The 18,215-nt window shown below is 34.9% G+C and overlaps 1 protein-coding gene across 2 annotated transcripts; it reads left to right on the forward strand.

Moving 5' to 3' along the window:
- The first annotated feature begins 291 nt into the window (after positions 1-291).
- LOC134626713 (uncharacterized) lies at positions 292-17,876 on the forward strand. Of its 2 annotated transcripts, none has more exons than XM_065470556.1 (17): positions 292-417; positions 3,224-3,532; positions 4,393-4,716; positions 5,281-5,604; positions 6,165-6,488; positions 12,145-12,468; positions 12,640-12,933; positions 13,028-13,339; positions 13,453-13,737; positions 13,888-14,178; positions 14,273-14,584; positions 14,699-14,983; positions 15,150-15,479; positions 15,573-15,890; positions 16,004-16,291; positions 16,460-16,608; positions 17,676-17,876. In XM_065470556.1, exons 2-17 carry the CDS (start codon positions 3,256-3,258, stop codon positions 17,685-17,687), a joined length of 4,449 nt encoding a protein of 1,482 aa, XP_065326628.1. In that variant the 5' UTR covers positions 292-417; positions 3,224-3,255; the 3' UTR covers positions 17,688-17,876. The 2 variants fall into 2 exon arrangements, with proteins under 2 accessions (XP_065326628.1, XP_063328720.2); XM_063472650.2 differs by lacking the exon at positions 292-417 and adding an exon at positions 572-671.
- Positions 17,877-18,215: the final 339 nt, after the last annotated feature.

Raw genomic sequence — 18,215 nt, forward strand, 5'->3', positions numbered from 1 at the left:
TAAGCAGGTGGTTAATGGTGTTCTATAATTTGGTCATTATCTCCACTTGCCTTTCTGAACAAGTTTCTTCAAGCTTCTTCAAGACACATTGTTCTTTATCAGTAACATTAACTCCTACTGACTTTATCATCTGGTTGCTGTAAAAGCAGGAGCTGCCAAAGGGTCTGATAAAGAGGAAGTGTTTACAAACTGTTAGCAAGATACCTAATTTTATATAACCCAGACCACAGGAAATGGATGTCTCAAAGGAAAATGCTAATAAAGAGTATACTGGGAATCATTTTGTCTGTGAAACCTGATTCCTTTGGTTTAAATTAAATAAGTATTTGTATTGGAAACAGACTCTAACAGATCACTGTGACAGCTATGGCTACTTTGACTACTGGGGGAAAGGAACACAAGTCACAGTAACTTCTGGTAAGTGATAGTAAAATGTATTTTGAATTATTAAAATGCTATATTTAACTGATTATTTAATCTTGGTTATATTTTGCATATAATGTTATCTAGTAAAATACCTGTGTAAATGATAGGTAATAGTTTCTCAGTTTACTGTTAAATGACAGGGAAGCTGTCAAAATATTTTTTGCTATGAAGTGCAATTGAAATCTGTCACTGTGACTACTACTTTGACTACTGGGGGAAAGGAACATCCGTGACTGTCACAACAGGTAAAAATATATGTATTTTTTCCTTTTTATGAAAAATTTAACAACACTTTTTAAGTCGTTGTATTTAGGGTTTTAAAGTGACATGTTTTTGTATGATTGGATATGTTGAGTTATTACACTGTGAACGCTGCTTTTGATTACTGGGGAAAAGGAACCACGGTCACTGTCACAACAGGTAAAAAAGGTTTTTGTCTTCATATTATAAATGTGGTTCTTTTAGAGGCATTTTTTGTTTTTTATGTTTGTTTGGTTTTTCGACATTAGTGTGACCATGAGAATCTTCAAGGTGCTTGTTTTTGTATGTTCAGTGTGTTAATGTCTTATACTGTGACAATGCTTTTGACTACTGAGGAAAAGGCACAATGGTCACTGTCACAACAGGTAAGAGGAGCTTTCTGACTTAATTTTAATACTAAAACTATAAAACACTCTTTAATTTGGCATATTTAGAACTTGGAGGTGGCTGTTTTTGTGTGTCGGATATGTTGAAATATTACACTGTGACAACGCTTTTGACTACTGGGGGAAAGGCACAATGGTCACGGTTACATCAGGTAAAAAGATTCATTTCATTCTCTTAATGTTAAGATTTAAATTTAAAGACTGTGTTGTTGTTTTTTCAAAGAAAAATGTTTTTCATACTAATTTCTATATTATTACAAGTCTATAATCTGTACTCTCAGTTTAATCTTTAATGGTAAAACTTAGGTATTATTTTTAAGAATTCGGAATCTCAATTTGCAAAAAACGAGAGTATTTCAGATTTTTTGGTTATCGTAAAATAAGATGGAAAAATGCGAACAGGTTTTTGTACAGAGCGCTAAATAATTCTTTAGATTGTGGCCATTCTTTTGACTACTGGGGAAAAGGCACAATGGTCACTGTCAGTTCAGGTATGAATTTTAACATTATTCTTATAACTCACTTTTTTTTCCTGCTTAATTATATAAAATCTGACAAAGAAATTAGAGAAAGTACCTGGTATTTCTTTCTCTTTAATTCAGTTAGAAAATAATTATATAAGCAGTTATTTAGGTGAGAGTGATTAAAATTATTTCCAAAGTTAAATGATGTCACCAAGTAATGCCATATCACAGAAGTTAGTTTTTGTGAGAGGTGTGAAAAGACTCTGTTAACTGTGATAACTGGGCTTTTGACTACTGGGGGAAAGGTACAATGGTTACAGTCACATCAGGTAAGGTGATCTAATTCTTCCACTTTAATTTTAAGATTTTCATTAAAATCTTGATTTTTTTAAATAAATATTGTGGTTGTGAGAAAATTCAATACCATCATTTGTAGACTGCTGAGGGATAAATGTCTTATAATTTACAGACTTGGTTTAAATGTTGGTGGTGAAAATCAGCTTTTGTTCAGTCTTTTGAATCTCTTTATATTAATTATAAGGAGAATATAGCAGATTGTAGACTGTTATTATATGGAGCGTAAGGTTTTTGTATGCAGTTGTCAGTAAGTTGTTAGACTGTGACTACGCTTTTGACTACTGGGGAAAAGGCACGACAGTCACCGTCACATCAGGTATGAATTGTTATATTTCTTGCTAAAGAGAGAAATTCCTAATCCCCCGTTACAATACAATGTAATCATTTTCATTTGTTTACAACTATAATGATAAATTTGGTCAATTAAGTACTTATATCAGCAATTTTCTGTAGTTTGTTACAAAATTTGTCAAAAAAAACTAATTTCAGACCGATTTTGATTAATAAAAATCCTTAAGTAAGAGGATCAAAAATTTTGTGAGAAGTAAGAAAAGTATCCATTAAGTATCTCAAATGCCTTTAAGACTTATAAAATGGCTCTCCAGTTACAACATCATCAGTTAAGATATGTCTCCATTGAAGTTATAATTTAACTTATGTGTCACTTCAAAATTGAATTGTGTTCATATACATTTGCTATAAAAACGTGTTATAGTCAAAATTGGCTTTAACACACAGTGTATTTTGGGGGATTTGATAGGATTTTATAATCTTCTTCTTAATGACTGTTGAAGTAGACCTTTTGTGTATCATTAGTACTTTAGCCTTTTTATATTAAGAACTAAGTAGATTCAGTACTGTGCTACGGTGCTTTTGACTATTGGGGAAAGGGGACAACAGTCACTGTTTCATCAGGTAAGTAAACCATTTCAATCTCAAACATCAATGCTGAAGTGGTATAAAATGTAATGTGTTCTTAAAAGAGTTTGCCATCAACACTGTGAAAGGAAGTTTACCAACTTTATGTTATTCTTTTATTTATTTCAGTTTTTTGTTATTGTTTTTTGTCCATATTCTGCATGATGATCTATACACTAACAAAATCTGGAACTTATATCAACAGTAATATATATAATAGCACTGACAGAGGCTGATGAACAAATTGGGATTCGGGGCATTTGAAATGATAAACATTTAAAGGCTAAAGTCTATCTTTATCTATCTATGTCTAATTATTATCTATCTTTAACTAATCTTAGGTGAAAATGTGTGCTTTATTATTGTATTTCCATTGTGGTATATTAATTATTATTGTTTCCCCTTTCTTAGCCACTTCAAGTCGACCCACTGTGTTTCCCCTGATGCCATGTGGTTCTCAGAGCGGAGATATGATCACTCTTGCCTGTCTTGCCACTGGCTTTAACCCTCCTGTGGTGACTTTCTCGTGGACAAAAAGTTCCTTCCTTTGGCCCTCTTCCTTGACAGACTTCATCCAGTACCCTGCTGTACAGAAAGGGAATGTTTATACAGGAGTCAGTCAACTCCAAGTGAGGAGACAGGACTGGGATGCAAGACAGACTTTTCAGTGTGCCGTAACGCATGCTGCTGGGAATGGACAAGCTTCTTTTCAAAAACCATGTAAGCTTTGTGAAGTCTTATTCAGTTAATTTATCTCAGTCTATTTGACTTACAACAACTTTAAGTGAAAGCGCTGATAATATATTCCAAAGTTAAACAATTTTAATTAATGTAAAAGTTTAAAAAAACATAGAAGTTATACAAGCCCTAATAACCACTGTACTCACATGTAATACATTATCAAATGCAGTAGTCTTACTCAGTACAAGGCTGTTTTTTTTAGTTGTTTTCTGAACCTTTGTCATAATTACTAGTGAGATAATAGTGGGCTACACGTAGTGATTGCTACCTCTTAAAAGAATAAAAGTTAGTTTTCTTTAATTCTCTATTTTTTGGGCTTTGATATTTTTTAAGAAATGGTACTGGAAACAAACTTAATTGTAAGTTCACTTTGACCTGCTTGTATTGACAAAAGAATCTGAGCATACCAAGGAATAAGTGTTTCAACTTTAAAAAAAACAAAACAAAAAAACAATTATATTCAAATATGCTGCTTATGTCAAATAAATAACATAAAAGCAAATATTTATCCTTATTAAATAGCATGACATATTCTTAAATGTTTCTTTTCTTCTGGGTTTAGGTTAATTGGTGATTCTAAATTGCCCATAGATTTGAATTTGACTGTGAATGATAGTCTGGATCTGTGTCTTAGCCCTGAGATAGATTCATGACCTGTACAGGGTGTGCATTGACTGTGGCCCTAAGACAGCTGGGAAAGGCTCCAGCACCCCGGTGGCCCTGAATTGAATAAGTGGAAGAAAATGGATGGGTGGATTTCTAAATTTATGAATAGTAAATAAAGATCAATACTTGCATTCTGTTGCATAAATAAATTTGTGTACATCTTTGTTTTTCAGTGGTGTTTGAGCAGAATCCAACTCTTAAAGTGATTTCCTCTCCTGATGTGGACAGTACCTATACTGCCTCCTGCTTTGCCAAAGAGTTTGCACCAAAGAAACATGACATCAAATGGCTGAAAAATGGAGCAGACATCACCAGCAAAATAGATCTGATCAGTACAGTTTCTGAATCAACAAAGGCAGATGGAAAGAAAGTGTACAACGCAGCAAGTTTTCTCACAGTAAATTCCAATGATGTGAATGAAGATACTGAATTCACTTGTGTGTTTACGGGAGGCCAAAGTGGATCTTTGAATAAAAGTGACACAGACAACACACAAGGTGAGTAACTGATACTTTTCTTTAAAAAAAAGTAATAACATTTGTCACTATGATTTTGTAATAAGACAAAGTATGGCCATAAAACCAGGTAAACCTTATATTAAGTCATGTAGAAATTATTCTTTATACTTATTCAGTTCTAATGTACTGACATGGAAGTGTTAGTAATGTATTTTAACAGCTACACCAACATTTGAGGGGATTTAAATATAATGCAAAAAAAATATAGAAGCAGTTCGATGATAATTGAGGCATGAAACATTCACAAAGACTTGTTGGTTGTTTATGTGCAGCAGTAGCAATTACTAGTAAAGTATTAATGCACTAAAACTAGTGATTTTTACTTCTGAGAAGGATTAGAGTTAGTTCTTGATAGTTCACTATTTTTTGGTTGTTGTTGTTTTTGGAAGAAATGATGGTAGAGGCTGACTTCATTCCAAGTACATTTTGAGTTGCTCATGTTATAAAATAGTCTGAAAAACATCAAAGAATAAGTTTTTCAACTTAAAAACACATTCAGTTCCTTCTTGCATACACACATTTATGTAAATCTTTGTTTTTCAGTGGCGTTTAAGCAGAATCCAACTCTTAAAGTGATTTCCTCTCCTGATGAGCACGGTACCTATACTGCCTCCTGCTTTGCCAAAGAGTTTGCACCAAAGAAACATGACATCAAATGGCTGAAAAATGGAGCAGACATCACCAGCAAAATAGATCTGATCAGTACAGTTTCTGAATTAACAAAGGCAGATGGAAAGAAAGTGTACAACGCAGCAAGTTTTCTGACAGTAAATTCCAATGATGTGAATGAAGATACTGAATTCACTTGTGTGTTTACGGGAGGCCAAAGTGGATCATTGAATAAAAGTGACAGAGATGACACACAAGGTGAGTAACTGATACTTTTCATTAAAAAAGTAATAACATTTGTCACTATGATTTTGTAATAAGACAAAGTATGGCCATAAAACCAGGTAAGCCGTATATTAAGTCATGTAGAAATTATTCTTTATACTTTAATTCAGTTCTAATGTACTGACATGGAAGTGTTAGTAATGTATTTTAACAGTTACACCAACATTTGTGGGGATTTAACTATAAGGCAAAAAAATGTAGAAGCAGTTCGATGAGCACTAATAGCCAATAAATTGAGGCATGAAACATTCACAAAGACTTGTTGGTTGTTTATGTGCAGCAGTAGCAATTACTAGTAAAGTATTAATGCACTAAAACTAGTGATTTTTACTTCTGAGAAGGATTAGAGTTAATTCACTATTTTTGGTTGTTGTTGTTTTTGGAAAAAATGATGGTAGAGGCTGACTTCATTCCTAGTACATTTTGAGTTGCTCATGTTATAAAATAGTCTGAAAAACATCAAGTTTTTCAGCTTAAAAACACATTCAGTTCCTTCTTGCATACACACATTTATGTACATCTTTGTTTTTCAGTGGCGTTTAAGCAGAATCCATCTCTTAAAGTTATTACCTCTCCTGATGAGCACGGTACCTATTCTGCCTCCTGCTTTGCCAAAGAGTTTGCACCAAAGAAACATGACATCAAATGGCTGAAAAATGGAGCAGAAATCACCAGCAAAATAGATCTGATCAGTACAGTTACTGAATCAACAAAGGCAGATGGAAAGAAAGTGTACAACGCAGCAAGTTTTCTGACAGTAAATTCCAATGATGTGAATGAAGATACTGAATTCACTTGTGTGTTTACGGGAGGCCAAAGTGGATCTCTAAATAAAACTGACAGAGACAACACACAAGGTGAGTAACTGACACTTTTCTTTAAAATATTTTTAACACCATAAACATAAAAGTAACACCATAAAACCGGGTAAGCCTTATGTTAAGTCACATTTAATCAGTTTATCTTATGTTATTTAACTTATAACAAGTTTACATGAAAGCACTGTGAACATATAGCAAACTAAATAATTTGATTGAATTTGCACATGAATGCACAGGCTGATATTGTTATAGTCTGTAAGACTATATATCATTTAATTTCCTTTTCTTAGGTTATCTGAATTCTACATACATCGCATACATGATACATTGCTACAGTAGCCTTCTTTAGTGCAAATTTTCTGCAGCATTTCTTATAAAGTATTACTGGGCCACATTTATTGATTGTTACTTCTAATAATTATAAGAATCACTTATCTAGTTATTCTCCAGTTTTTGTGTTTTGAAAAAAAAAACATAGTAGAGGCTGACTTTGTCGTAAATGTACCCGAAGTTACAAATAATCTCAATACAAAGAGGAATAAGTGTTTGAGCTTACAACCAAAACCTAAATTTATTTATTTTTTAAAAACAAACAAAAAACATAACCAACATTAAAGCTAATATTTAACCTCATTAAATAACATGACATATTGTTAAATATTTCAAAATTCATAATTGTTTATACACTTTGTGGAAACACACACACACATAGTAAGGTGGGATGAGAAACAGAATATATCCAAGCAGTCTTGCTCATGAGTATTAAGCTTTGGTACATTGTCTTTTTTTAATTCTTCACTCATATACTGTAAGTCCTCTGCGCCTGTCTGAAAATCAGTATTGTTGCATGTTGTGTTTCTTTCCATCTGTCTAAATAATCCTCGTCCTTTTTGATCTTTTATCGTCTTCCTCCACTTTCACTGTGCATTGATAATTAACATAATTAACATAAATATGAAATCTGTGTTTGCTTGCCAGTCAATGTATATGCAGAAGTGAGCAATGAAGCTCTGCAGTTCACTTATTTCCATTTGTGACTACAGTAAACTAATTTCCTTTTGGACACTGTGCAAAGTAAAAGTGCTAAGTAAAAATAACTGAGCACCGGAAACTTGTTTATATACAAATTCCATATAGTATGAAGATTGTAGCAAATTATTGATCTCAGCTTCTGCATATATATATAAATATTATTCCCTGCTTCTGCATACACATATTTGTGTATATCTTTGTTTTTCAGAACAATTTAATAAGAATCCGACTCTTAAAGCGTTTTCCTCCTCTTCTGATGAGGATGATACCTATACTGCCTCCTGCTTTGCCAAAGAGTTTGCACCAAAGACACATAACTTAAAATGGCTGAAAAATGGAGCAGACATCACCAGCACAATAGATCTGACCGAAACAGTTTCTGACTCAAAAAATGTGGCTGGAAAGAAAGTGTACAATGCAGCAAGTTTTCTCACAGTAAAGTCCAGTGACCTGAATGATCCTACTACATTTACATGTCTGTTTACTGGAGGAGAAGATGCATCTTTGAATAAAACTGTCACTTACAAAAAGAACCAACAAGGTGAGTAATTGATTTGTTTTCTTTTTTTAAAAAAGATACATTTATTTTTTTAATATGGTTTTGTAATAGTTTTGCTCACTAACTGTTTTTTGCTTCATTACTCAGGTCCTGGTTGTGTTACATCTAATATGAAAGTAGTAATCACTGGCCCCACAACTGAGGACATGCTTGTCCGTAAAAAAGGAATTATAACGTGCCGAGTCACAGTACAAAAAGATGCACCTCAAATAACCTGGGAGGATGAGAATCTAAGGGACATAGCAAGTAACCCAGGCAGTAAAGTCAAAGACAATGTGAATACATACATGTCTAAGCTTGACATCACCTATGACGAATGGACCAGGGGGCTAACACGCTTCTGTGTTGTTCACCACTCAGATTTACCTACACCTTTGAAAGAACCTTATAAAAGGGATTTTGGTAAGAAAAATACTCTGAAACTGTGTTTAGTCCTTATTGACATCTTGATATCAAAGACATTATAAGCCCTGCTTCTCAGTGTGTATGTGTATGTCTGTGTGTGTGTGTGGATTTGATTTCCTGTATTATTTTGGTTAATTTATGTGTGGCACAAAGTCTCATGTTGTTTCATGCTTACAGGAGGAAACCCTCAGCGTCCGTCAGTGTTTATGCTCCCTGCTTTAGAACAAACTAACAAAGCAGAGGTGACCCTGACTTGCTTTGTGAAAGACTTCTTCCCTAAGGACGTTTTTGTGTCTTGGCTTGTGGATGACGAGGAAGCAGACTCAAGTTATGCTTTTAATACCACAGAACCCATTGAAAACAATGGATTCTATTCTGCTTATGGCCAGTTATTTGTCAACCTTCACGAGTGGCAAAACAATGATGCTGTCTATAGCTGTGTAGTATACCACGAATCTGTGGTTAACACAACTAGAGCTATTGTCAGGTCCATTGGGTACAGAACATTTGGCAAAAACCGCATTGACCTCAACATGAACATCAACCAAGACTCCAAGTGCTCGGCCTTGTAGATGTTTCTCATGTCTCTGTCTGCTGTCTGCTGTTTAATGTCTGTTGCTTGTGATATGACATGGTGTTTGTGTGTTTTAATGCAGATTCAAAATAAAAAAAAATAAAAAAACAGTTTGCAACTCTGTTGATGTTTATTACATGCAGTTCATGTCTTCATTTAAATCATTTTGTGAGCTTTATGTTTGTTGTACAGTCACAGTGCTATCCTAATGTTGACAGTAGGATATTTGGGTTATTTACACAATGATAATAATATAAAAAATGTTTTTAACATCTAATTTCTCCTAGAATATACAACATCACTAAATTAAGTATTCAGGGAACAGTCTATGTTTATTTAATATGCAGATAGTTCAGTAACACTGCTTCTGTGACTTGTCTTTGTGTGCCTGTGTTTCATCTACTGGGTCTTGCACGCCTTAAAAACAGATGACTGCTTAATAAAACCCTTTAAATCTCCCAGGCAAGGCATAAATACAGTAAATAAACAATACTGAAGTCTTTCTAAAACAAGTCAGAAGTCAGGATTATAGCTCTCAAAGGACATGAAATTCTATTCATCTTCATGGGGCACTCACTCGACCGCTGTCACCTTATTTCTTTTCTTTTCTGTCATTATAAGTTCCAACTAGGTTGACTGACTATGAATCTGATATAGTATATAAAGTAAAAAAAAAAAAATGTATTTAACCCACAACAGAAATAAATAAAATCTATAAGTTAGTATCTTACAATGTGTGTTTCAAAGTGGGTTGTGAAATGTCCAAATATTTGACAGAATAAATTTTGTTCATCTAGATCTTCTCATCGCTGACTCTCTGGAGCTTCATCACCCTGGACTATCTGGAGACGATAACATAGCAAGCGTAGCCATCGTCTTCATCCTTCTCTTCCTCATCACTCTGCTGTTAATCTTTGGAACAACTGTTATCAAGGTAATCAGAAATTTATGTGCTAGCATTGTGTGCAGATGTAACTCAGCAATGAACACTATGACAAATTACATTTATCAAGCACATAGCTATGATAGAAAAAACTAAAACTCATTTAGCATTCTGCATTTTAACCATGAGTCAGAATAACTCAAACTTTTCAAATTATTGGAAAAACAATTAAAAAATTAAGATTACAGAAAAAAACTGTATCTATGCACATTAGAAGCATTTATGATTATGTCAGTTTAATAAACCAATGTGAGATTTATTTAATACAATAAAAAAAGGAAGAAAAAGGTTCACAATATCCCAGTGAGGGATGAGCTACCTTACAATTCAACTGTTGTTGTGAATTTAATTATCTTTATACAGTTGTTGCTAATATCATATAAACAATATATATCAGCTAAAATTCACTTAGAGTGCTGAAATTGTATAAAAACATAATTTAATAGTTGAATGTTCAAGGGCCAACTGATATCATACTGATATCGCCCTACTCAAAGATCTAGCTGTATGGACAAAGACAAGGGTTTTAAGTCAGAAGTCAGAAGCAGCAAGTGTCATTTCTATTACACTGCATGTTGGAAGACCATAAAGACAAAATCGTTTCACATCAAAATGAAACTCTTTTAAAATCAGTGTGGCATGTGTGGTTGATTACAACATTTAAGATATGGTGACAAAAGTGATTATCAAACTCGTTAAATTGTGTGATATTATGTGGAATAATCCATGCCAATGTCAAAACATATATAATATGCTCATATCTTTGATTTAAACCAATTTTATATGTTTCAGTTAAAAGATAATTACACTACATAATGTTACCATTTGAGTTCATTTTTCTTTATGTCCCAGTGTGGCATGTATATCCCGGTGGTTTATGTCCAGATGACAAGTGTCTGAATGCCTTAATCAATAAAATGCATATTATTGAAAGTAAATTGATTTAGAAATTATCTTAATACTGTGTAACAATCTATTATAAGCAGCTTTGTCCTGCAACTGTTAGTTTGACCTCCTAAGTGTATTTCAGCTGATATTAAAGTAGTGTTCCTTATAAGTTTATTCAGCAACTATATTTACCCAACTTCAAAATAAACGTATAGCATTATAAGTTTCCTGTGTATTGATACATTTTTTGATATATGTGTAGCAATTTAACTTCATACAAAAGCACAATTTATAATGAAGTAGTGGTGAGCAGTATGAAATAAATCCTTTTGCTGCAAATTCACTAATTTTTAAAATTTTTTAACAGGTCAAATAAAACAAATGGACTGTGAAAGGACCGTTGTGTGTGGGAAAAACAATATTTCTTAAACAATTTTTTTTCATATAATCTCATACTATCATGTAAGTAATCGCAACTGCCTTTTTTAAAAACCGCAAAAGCTTTATCTGTTTTTTTTAAATAAATGTTTTAATGAAGATAAAATTGTTTTTCTCTTGCATTATTTTGAAGTTGTTTATATTATCTGAAGGTTGATCTGTAAAAGTTTAATGTATTTTAAGGATTATTTATATGTAAATAATATTTTGTCCTTTTTTAAACTCTCTAATATACAGTTCTGTTCATCACATCCACAGCATCTGGAATCAGCAGCCCATTCTATACCGAATATGCAAAGTAGTAGATTTTACAGTTGGTTACATTTTACTCTATTATTAGAGGATCTGAGAACTAAAACCTTTGGCAAAGTCATGAGACGTGAAATAAAATGCATGTGGTACACATGCAAACTGACATGAGAAATTTAAATGTGTACTTGGTTTCGCTTACTGGCATAACCGCACCTCACACCTGGTGTCTGTGATGCTCCGTTACTCTTTGCATTCTCTCACTTCTGTATTTTGGTACTTTTTTGAGACCTGGGTGTTACTCAATGCTTCCGCTTGCTGCTTGCCCTGATCACTCTGCCCTATCATGCATAACAACTGTGCAACAGACTTCCTGCCCTATCTTCACCTGACACAGCAACACCAAACAATGTCAAATTATAATTCTGCCATCTAGCCTAAAGACAAACACACTACACTTAAAACTGAAATGAAACAGTTCCTCATTTACCAAAAAGTGAAGGTATGTATAACTGAGATGACATTAAGTTTTTTTCTTGTTGTGTTAACACAAAATATTTATAAATATGCATGTAAAGTCAAACTAATCTTTGATCTTTCTCAGTGCAACAGATTGTCTCGCCAAACATCACATTGTACCCAGTCTGGGATGGGGAATTTGGAAACTCAGCAGTAAGGCTCATCTGCACATTGAGTGACTTCTTTCCAGACAAACTTACTTTGAAGTGGGTACAGGATCAACAACCACTGAATCAAAACAACAAGGCAAGCACAAGGAAGCTACACAGTCCAGAGCAAGGGAAGAAAACCTTCAGCCTGAGCAGCGAACTCAGGCCAGATAAGACAATGTGGGCAGAAGGCTCAACTTTTACCTGCATGGCTGATCACAATGGCGTTGAATATAACAGAACAATAAACATTTGTCACAGTAAGTATGTAGTTACTGACTAAAATCACATATTAAACATGGACATTGCCAGGTATATCTAAAAGACATTAAGAGCAGCCCAAACTTTTGCATCCCACTGTATATTTATGTGACGATTTACAACTTCAAGACAATATCAGACTAATGATTTTTTTTCTTTTCTATTAACAGCTCTTTCAAGCTCCCCTCCCTTCATTCATGTGGAGATTCCCAGCTTCAAGACAGTAATGACCTCAGATACTAACGTTCAAGCAACGTGTTTGGTCTACACTGACTTTAATGCAACACTCACCTGGCTGATTGATGGGAAAGCCATAAAGGAAAGAGTAGACATAGAGAAAAACACAACTCATATAAACAGTAATCTTAGAGTTCCCTCGACTCAATGGAAGAAAGTGAAGCATGTAACATGCAAAGCAGAGCATAAGTGCTTCACATCTGCTGTGAAGACCATAAATATTACAGGTAAGATGATACTACAACAGGAAAATCAGACATCTTATGACCAAAGAGCAACTGAAATAATTGTTTTGCTTTATTTCATGATATTATCATCCAGGTTCTCCAGTTAATACTCCACTGGTAGAGATCAGGCGATCCCTTCCAGATCTCCTGAATGGAGAAAGTGCAGTGTTCGAGTGTGTCATCAAACAACTGTCCTCACGTGACCTCTACGTCACCTTACAAATCAATAATGAAGAAATAACTGAAAGAAAATATTATAATTTTGCTGAAGGCCCGGGCCTCCTTTCAATCAGTAGTCAATTCACTGTCCCTCAGATGTACAGGAAGAAAGATACAACATTTACCTGCAAAGTGAACCAAGGCTTTTCTGAAATTTTTCAGTCAAGGTCCATCAGCAATATTTTTGGTGAGGAGAGCTACTCTTGTTTCCCTTAGTGCAAACTGATTTCTCTTTGTTGTTTATAGTTTAATGGTTTCTATTACATAGACTAATTGATGCATTTATTTGTGTCTCTTTAGTGGACCCATCCATGGAGCTTCTTCTGGTCCCCAGTAAAGGTTCAGGATCACAGACTCTTTCATGTTCTGGATGGGGATTCAACCCTAACATTACATGGTTGTCTGAGTCTCAGCAAAGATCTCCATCAACCAGTGATATCAGCATGGGTGTAGATGGATGTGCCCGAGTGACCAGTCAACTTGTAATTAATGATTCTGAGTGGAAAACAGGGAAGATCTTCACTTGTGAAGTGTCTGACAGGTCTCTGAACAAAATGGTCAAGAAGGAAATCAGCCTCTGCTCGGGTAAAGCTATCACACAAGGAGTCAACTAAATCTATAAAATATCTGCTTTCTAGCAGTACTGGAGATGGTATATTTTATATGGACTGATTCACTTCAGATTTGGTCTTGTTATACAACTCTTTTCTTTTTTTTCTACTTTTCTATTAACAGCTCTTTCAAGCTCCCCTCCCTTCGTTCATGTGGAGATTCCCAGCTTCAAGACAGTAATGACGTCAAATGAGGTGCAAGTAACATGTTTGGTCCACACTGACTTTAATGCAACAATCACCTGGCTGATTGATGGGAAAGCCACGAAGGAAAGAGTAGACATAGAGAAAAACACAACTCATATAAACAGTAATCTTAGAGTTCCCTCGACTCAATGGAAGAAAGCGAAGCATGTAACATGCAAAGCAGAGCATAAGTGCTTCACATCTGCTGTGAAGACCATAAATATTGCAGGTAAGATGATACTACAACAGGAAAATCAGACATCTTATGACCAAAGAGCAACTGAAATAATTGTTTTGCTTTATTTCATGATATTATCATCCAGGTTCTCCAGTTAATACTCCACTGGTAGAGATCAGGCGATCCCTTCCAGATCTCCTGAATGGAGAAAGTGCAGTGTTCGAGTGTGTCATCAAACAACTGTCCTCACGTGACCTCTACGTCACCTTACAAGTCAATAATGAAGAAATAACTGAAAAAAAATATTATAATTTTGCTGAAGGCCCGGGCCTCCTTTCAATCAGTAGTCAATTCACTGTCCCTCAGATGTACAGGAAGAAAGACACAACATTTACCTGCAAAGTGAACCAAGGCTTTTCTGAAACTTTTCAGTCAAGGTCCATCAGCAATATTTTTGGTGAGGAGAGCTACTCTTGTTTCCCTTAGTTGAAGCTGATTTCTCTTTGTTGTTTTATAGTTTAATGGTTTCTATTAAATAGACTAATTGATGCATTTATTCATGTCTCTTTAGTGGACCCATCCATCGAGCTTCTTCTGGTCCCCAGTAAAGGTTCAGGACCACAGACTCTTTCATGCTCTGGATCAGGCTTCAACCCTCAAATTACATGGTTGTCTGAGTCTGAGCAAATATCTCCATCAACCAGTAATATCAGCATGGGTGTAGATGGACATGCTAGAGTGACCAGTCAACTTATAATTAATGGTTCTAAATGGAAAACAGGGAAGATCTTCACTTGTGAAGTGTCTGACAGGTCTCTGAACAAAAGTGTCACAAAAAATATCAGTAAATGTTCAGGTAAAGTAAAAATGTTATTATTGTGATACTCATTAAGAGTATAATAAGACTATTTTTACATGAAAATATGCGACATTTTATAACTGCTTCATGACTGTTGCCTATTCTTGTACTTTATTTATGTATCAATTTTTTATTTGAATTAATTTAATTTTATTTTTTATAGTAACTCCATCATCATCACACCCAGTTGGGGTTTATGTCCAGGGACCACCAGCACAGCTAATTGAGAACAAAGGACAATTGACTATTACCTGTCTTCTGGTCGGCCCTAATCTTAATGATTTCTCCATCACCTGGAGAGTAGGTGGCAACAAAATTCCTGACCATGATGTCCTAACTAATCCCCCAGTGAGTCACAGCAATGGGACAGAGACTCAACAGAGCTTCCTTAATGTGTCAGCAGAGGATTGGGATGCACATAAAAACATTTCTTGTGAAGGAAAACATCCATGCTCCAATCAGGGGAATGAAGACCATATAAGCAAAAGCAGAGGTAATGTTAGAAATGTAACAAATCTTTCTAAACTTCATGTTCCTCTGGTTGTGACTGTATTTTTATGGTTCTCTTCCTTTTGTGTTTTTCAAGACCCCCTTGTGCCAACAGTGAAGATAATGCAACCAACTGCCTCTGAACTTTCTAAGTCTGACATCCTAACACTTGTTTGCCTAGTGTCTGGATTTTTCCCTGCTAACATCATAGTGTACTGGGAAGAAGATGGCCAGACTCTCCCATCCTCGCATTATGTTAACAGTCCTCCATGGAAATACTCAGGGAGCAGCTCTTACTCTGTGAGCAGCAGACTAAACATATCCAAAACTGAAGACAAAAGGTCTATGTATTCTTGTGTTGTCAAACATGAGTCATCTGAAGTGCCCGCTGAAGCTACTATAACTGATGTGTTTGGTGAGCTGCCATTTAGCATTTAATATTTACCTATCATTTCCATTATATTCATTTTAACAAACTGATTAAAATTGATTGACTGATTGCTAAAAATGTTGTGGATGTCTTTCCAGCCTCAGTGATCTACAGCCAGCCATCAGCCTACTTGTTTCAGGGCTCTAATGAACTTGTGTGCCTGGTCTTTGGCTTCAGCCCTGTTTCCATTAACATCACTTGGTTTCAAAATGGAGGCACAGAACAGCTGAACTACAACACTAGTGCGCCCCACAGAGGCCCAGATGGAAAGTTCAGTGTCCAGAGCCACCTTTACCTGTCCCAAGAAATATTCTTACCTGGGGTGGTCTTCACCTGCAGGGTGATCCATGCCAACACCACCCTGTCCCTGAATATATCGAAACCAGGTACTAGATCATTCACTGATTGATTTTTTTTCTTGCACATATAAGGTCCTATTAAGTAATGTAAAGCACATGTAAAGTCCATTATTATTCCAATCTCTTTTCAGCTTCTTTGTTAGTATAATAATGTCAAGTAAGTGATAAATAACCAAATGTATACATTATTCACAGATACGCTGAAATATTGTAATATATTTGACAACATTGTGCATGCTGATGTGAATGAAGACACAGCTGAGGAAAGCTGCAATGTGGTTTTCACCCTCATTGGTTTTTTCATCATCGCCACCATATATGGTATCATAGTTACATTGATTAAGGTAAGCACTTGTTATCTGATTGTTTAAAAGTAAGATTCCAGTCTAGCTTTTCATTTGAACCATGAAGATTATTATAATTATTGTCATTATTATCTGTACAAGGGAGACAGGGAGCATAAAAATATGTACATGCACTATCACTATCACATGCACTGTCATTACAATATGATGGTGTGATGATTTATATTGTGACACACCATTCTAATCTGACATTCCAGTCTGTATTATGTCTATGTAGGCTTTCAGTCATCCATGTCATCATGATAGTCTAAGGAGATTGGAAAGAAAGCAACTTGACTTTTTTTAAGTTATATGAAGAGGTTTCGCCTCTCATCCAAGACGTTTTTTCAGTTCTAAAACCAAACGATGGAGAGTCCCCAGTATTTAAACCTTGGCACAGGTTGTCCTTTACCAGCATTGCAAGAGTTAGCTTTAAATCTCCAACTAAAGGATAAAGATCACTCTTGGCAGTGTTGAGATCACACCAAGTGCCTAAACCCCCGCTCACATCTTCCCTCAGGTGACCTCAATAGGTCATATGACTGGGTGAGGTCTCACATTGGTTTATCAAAAAGCTATGGTGATAATTACTTTTTTCATACCTTGGATCAAATGATGAGGCACATGGCTAATATCGGTCATTGACCCCCTTAAGAGACGACACTCACTAGTGTTTAAATACCTGGAACTCCCCACCATTTAGTTTAAGAACTCAAGAAGTCATTTGAAGGAGAGGTGAAACATCTTCACAAAACCTAAAGGAGTCCAGTTACTTTCTTTCCCAGCTTCTAAGTCTGTATTATGATATACCATTTGGTGCTTAGTTGAACTTTCAAATATAACAAATATATACAATTTTGGTTATTGAGTGTATATGTCACATAGATGTTGGCACTTAAAGTCCCCCCCCCCCTCATCTAGGAGCACATAGTATAATATTAATAATAATAATAATAATAATAATAATAAAATGTTGTTGTTTCTATTACACTTTTATTTATTTCAAGAGAAAACAATACAAAGTTGTCACTAAAGGATTACATTTTCTCTCTCATTTTTTCTTTCAGACTAAATCATGATGTTCACAGGACGGTTCCTGTGTTATGACTGAAATATGGAAATTCTGGGGGTTTTAACAGCACCTGTCCTGACTAGTTTGAACATGTAATGCTTTGTTTTTCCATTGTTATTGATGGCATTGTTTATGCTTTACAATTTTTGCCATTTGTGTTTTAGTTTTGTGCTAGATGTGACATGTATGTAAGACAAGTGAGAAAATGCATTAAAAATCAATAAAGAAAACAAATAACTAACTACCTTCAGTTTTTTTTTTAATTAAGAAAAATGCTAACTTGCCTCACAGAATACAAGTAATGACACATACTAATATAAAACTGTTTATCTTTTGGAAAATTGTGTTGTGCACCATCATGTTGTATTACTTTGATTTTCCACAAGAGTGAGACAAAGCTCCATGTGTAGTAGCAGCAATGTGGGTGCCACCTCTATGTGTAAACCTATGCTGATCATAATTTAAAGATGCTGACAGATGCGATGGGAACGCAGTGGTGTAATGAAGAGGTGCATTCATTTGAAAGCACAAAGAA

Source organism: Pelmatolapia mariae, linkage group LG4, assembly GCF_036321145.2.
Source record: "Pelmatolapia mariae isolate MD_Pm_ZW linkage group LG4, Pm_UMD_F_2, whole genome shotgun sequence".
Lineage (NCBI taxonomy): Eukaryota > Metazoa > Chordata > Actinopteri > Cichliformes > Cichlidae > Pelmatolapia > Pelmatolapia mariae.

What these genes read in the sequence shown, in the direction of transcription:
- LOC134626713 (XM_065470556.1), top strand. Translation starts at nt 3,256, where the DNA reads ATGCCATGTGGTTCTCAGAGCGGAGATATGATCACTCTTGCCTGTCTT. An exon ending in GAAGACCATAAATATTACAG is followed by an intron (nt 12,934 to 13,027) that starts GTAAGATGATAC and finishes ATTATCATCCAG; the next exon opens with GTTCTCCAGTTAATACTCCA. An exon ending in GTCCATCAGCAATATTTTTG is followed by an intron (nt 13,340 to 13,452) that starts GTGAGGAGAGCT and finishes GTGTCTCTTTAG; the next exon opens with TGGACCCATCCATGGAGCTT.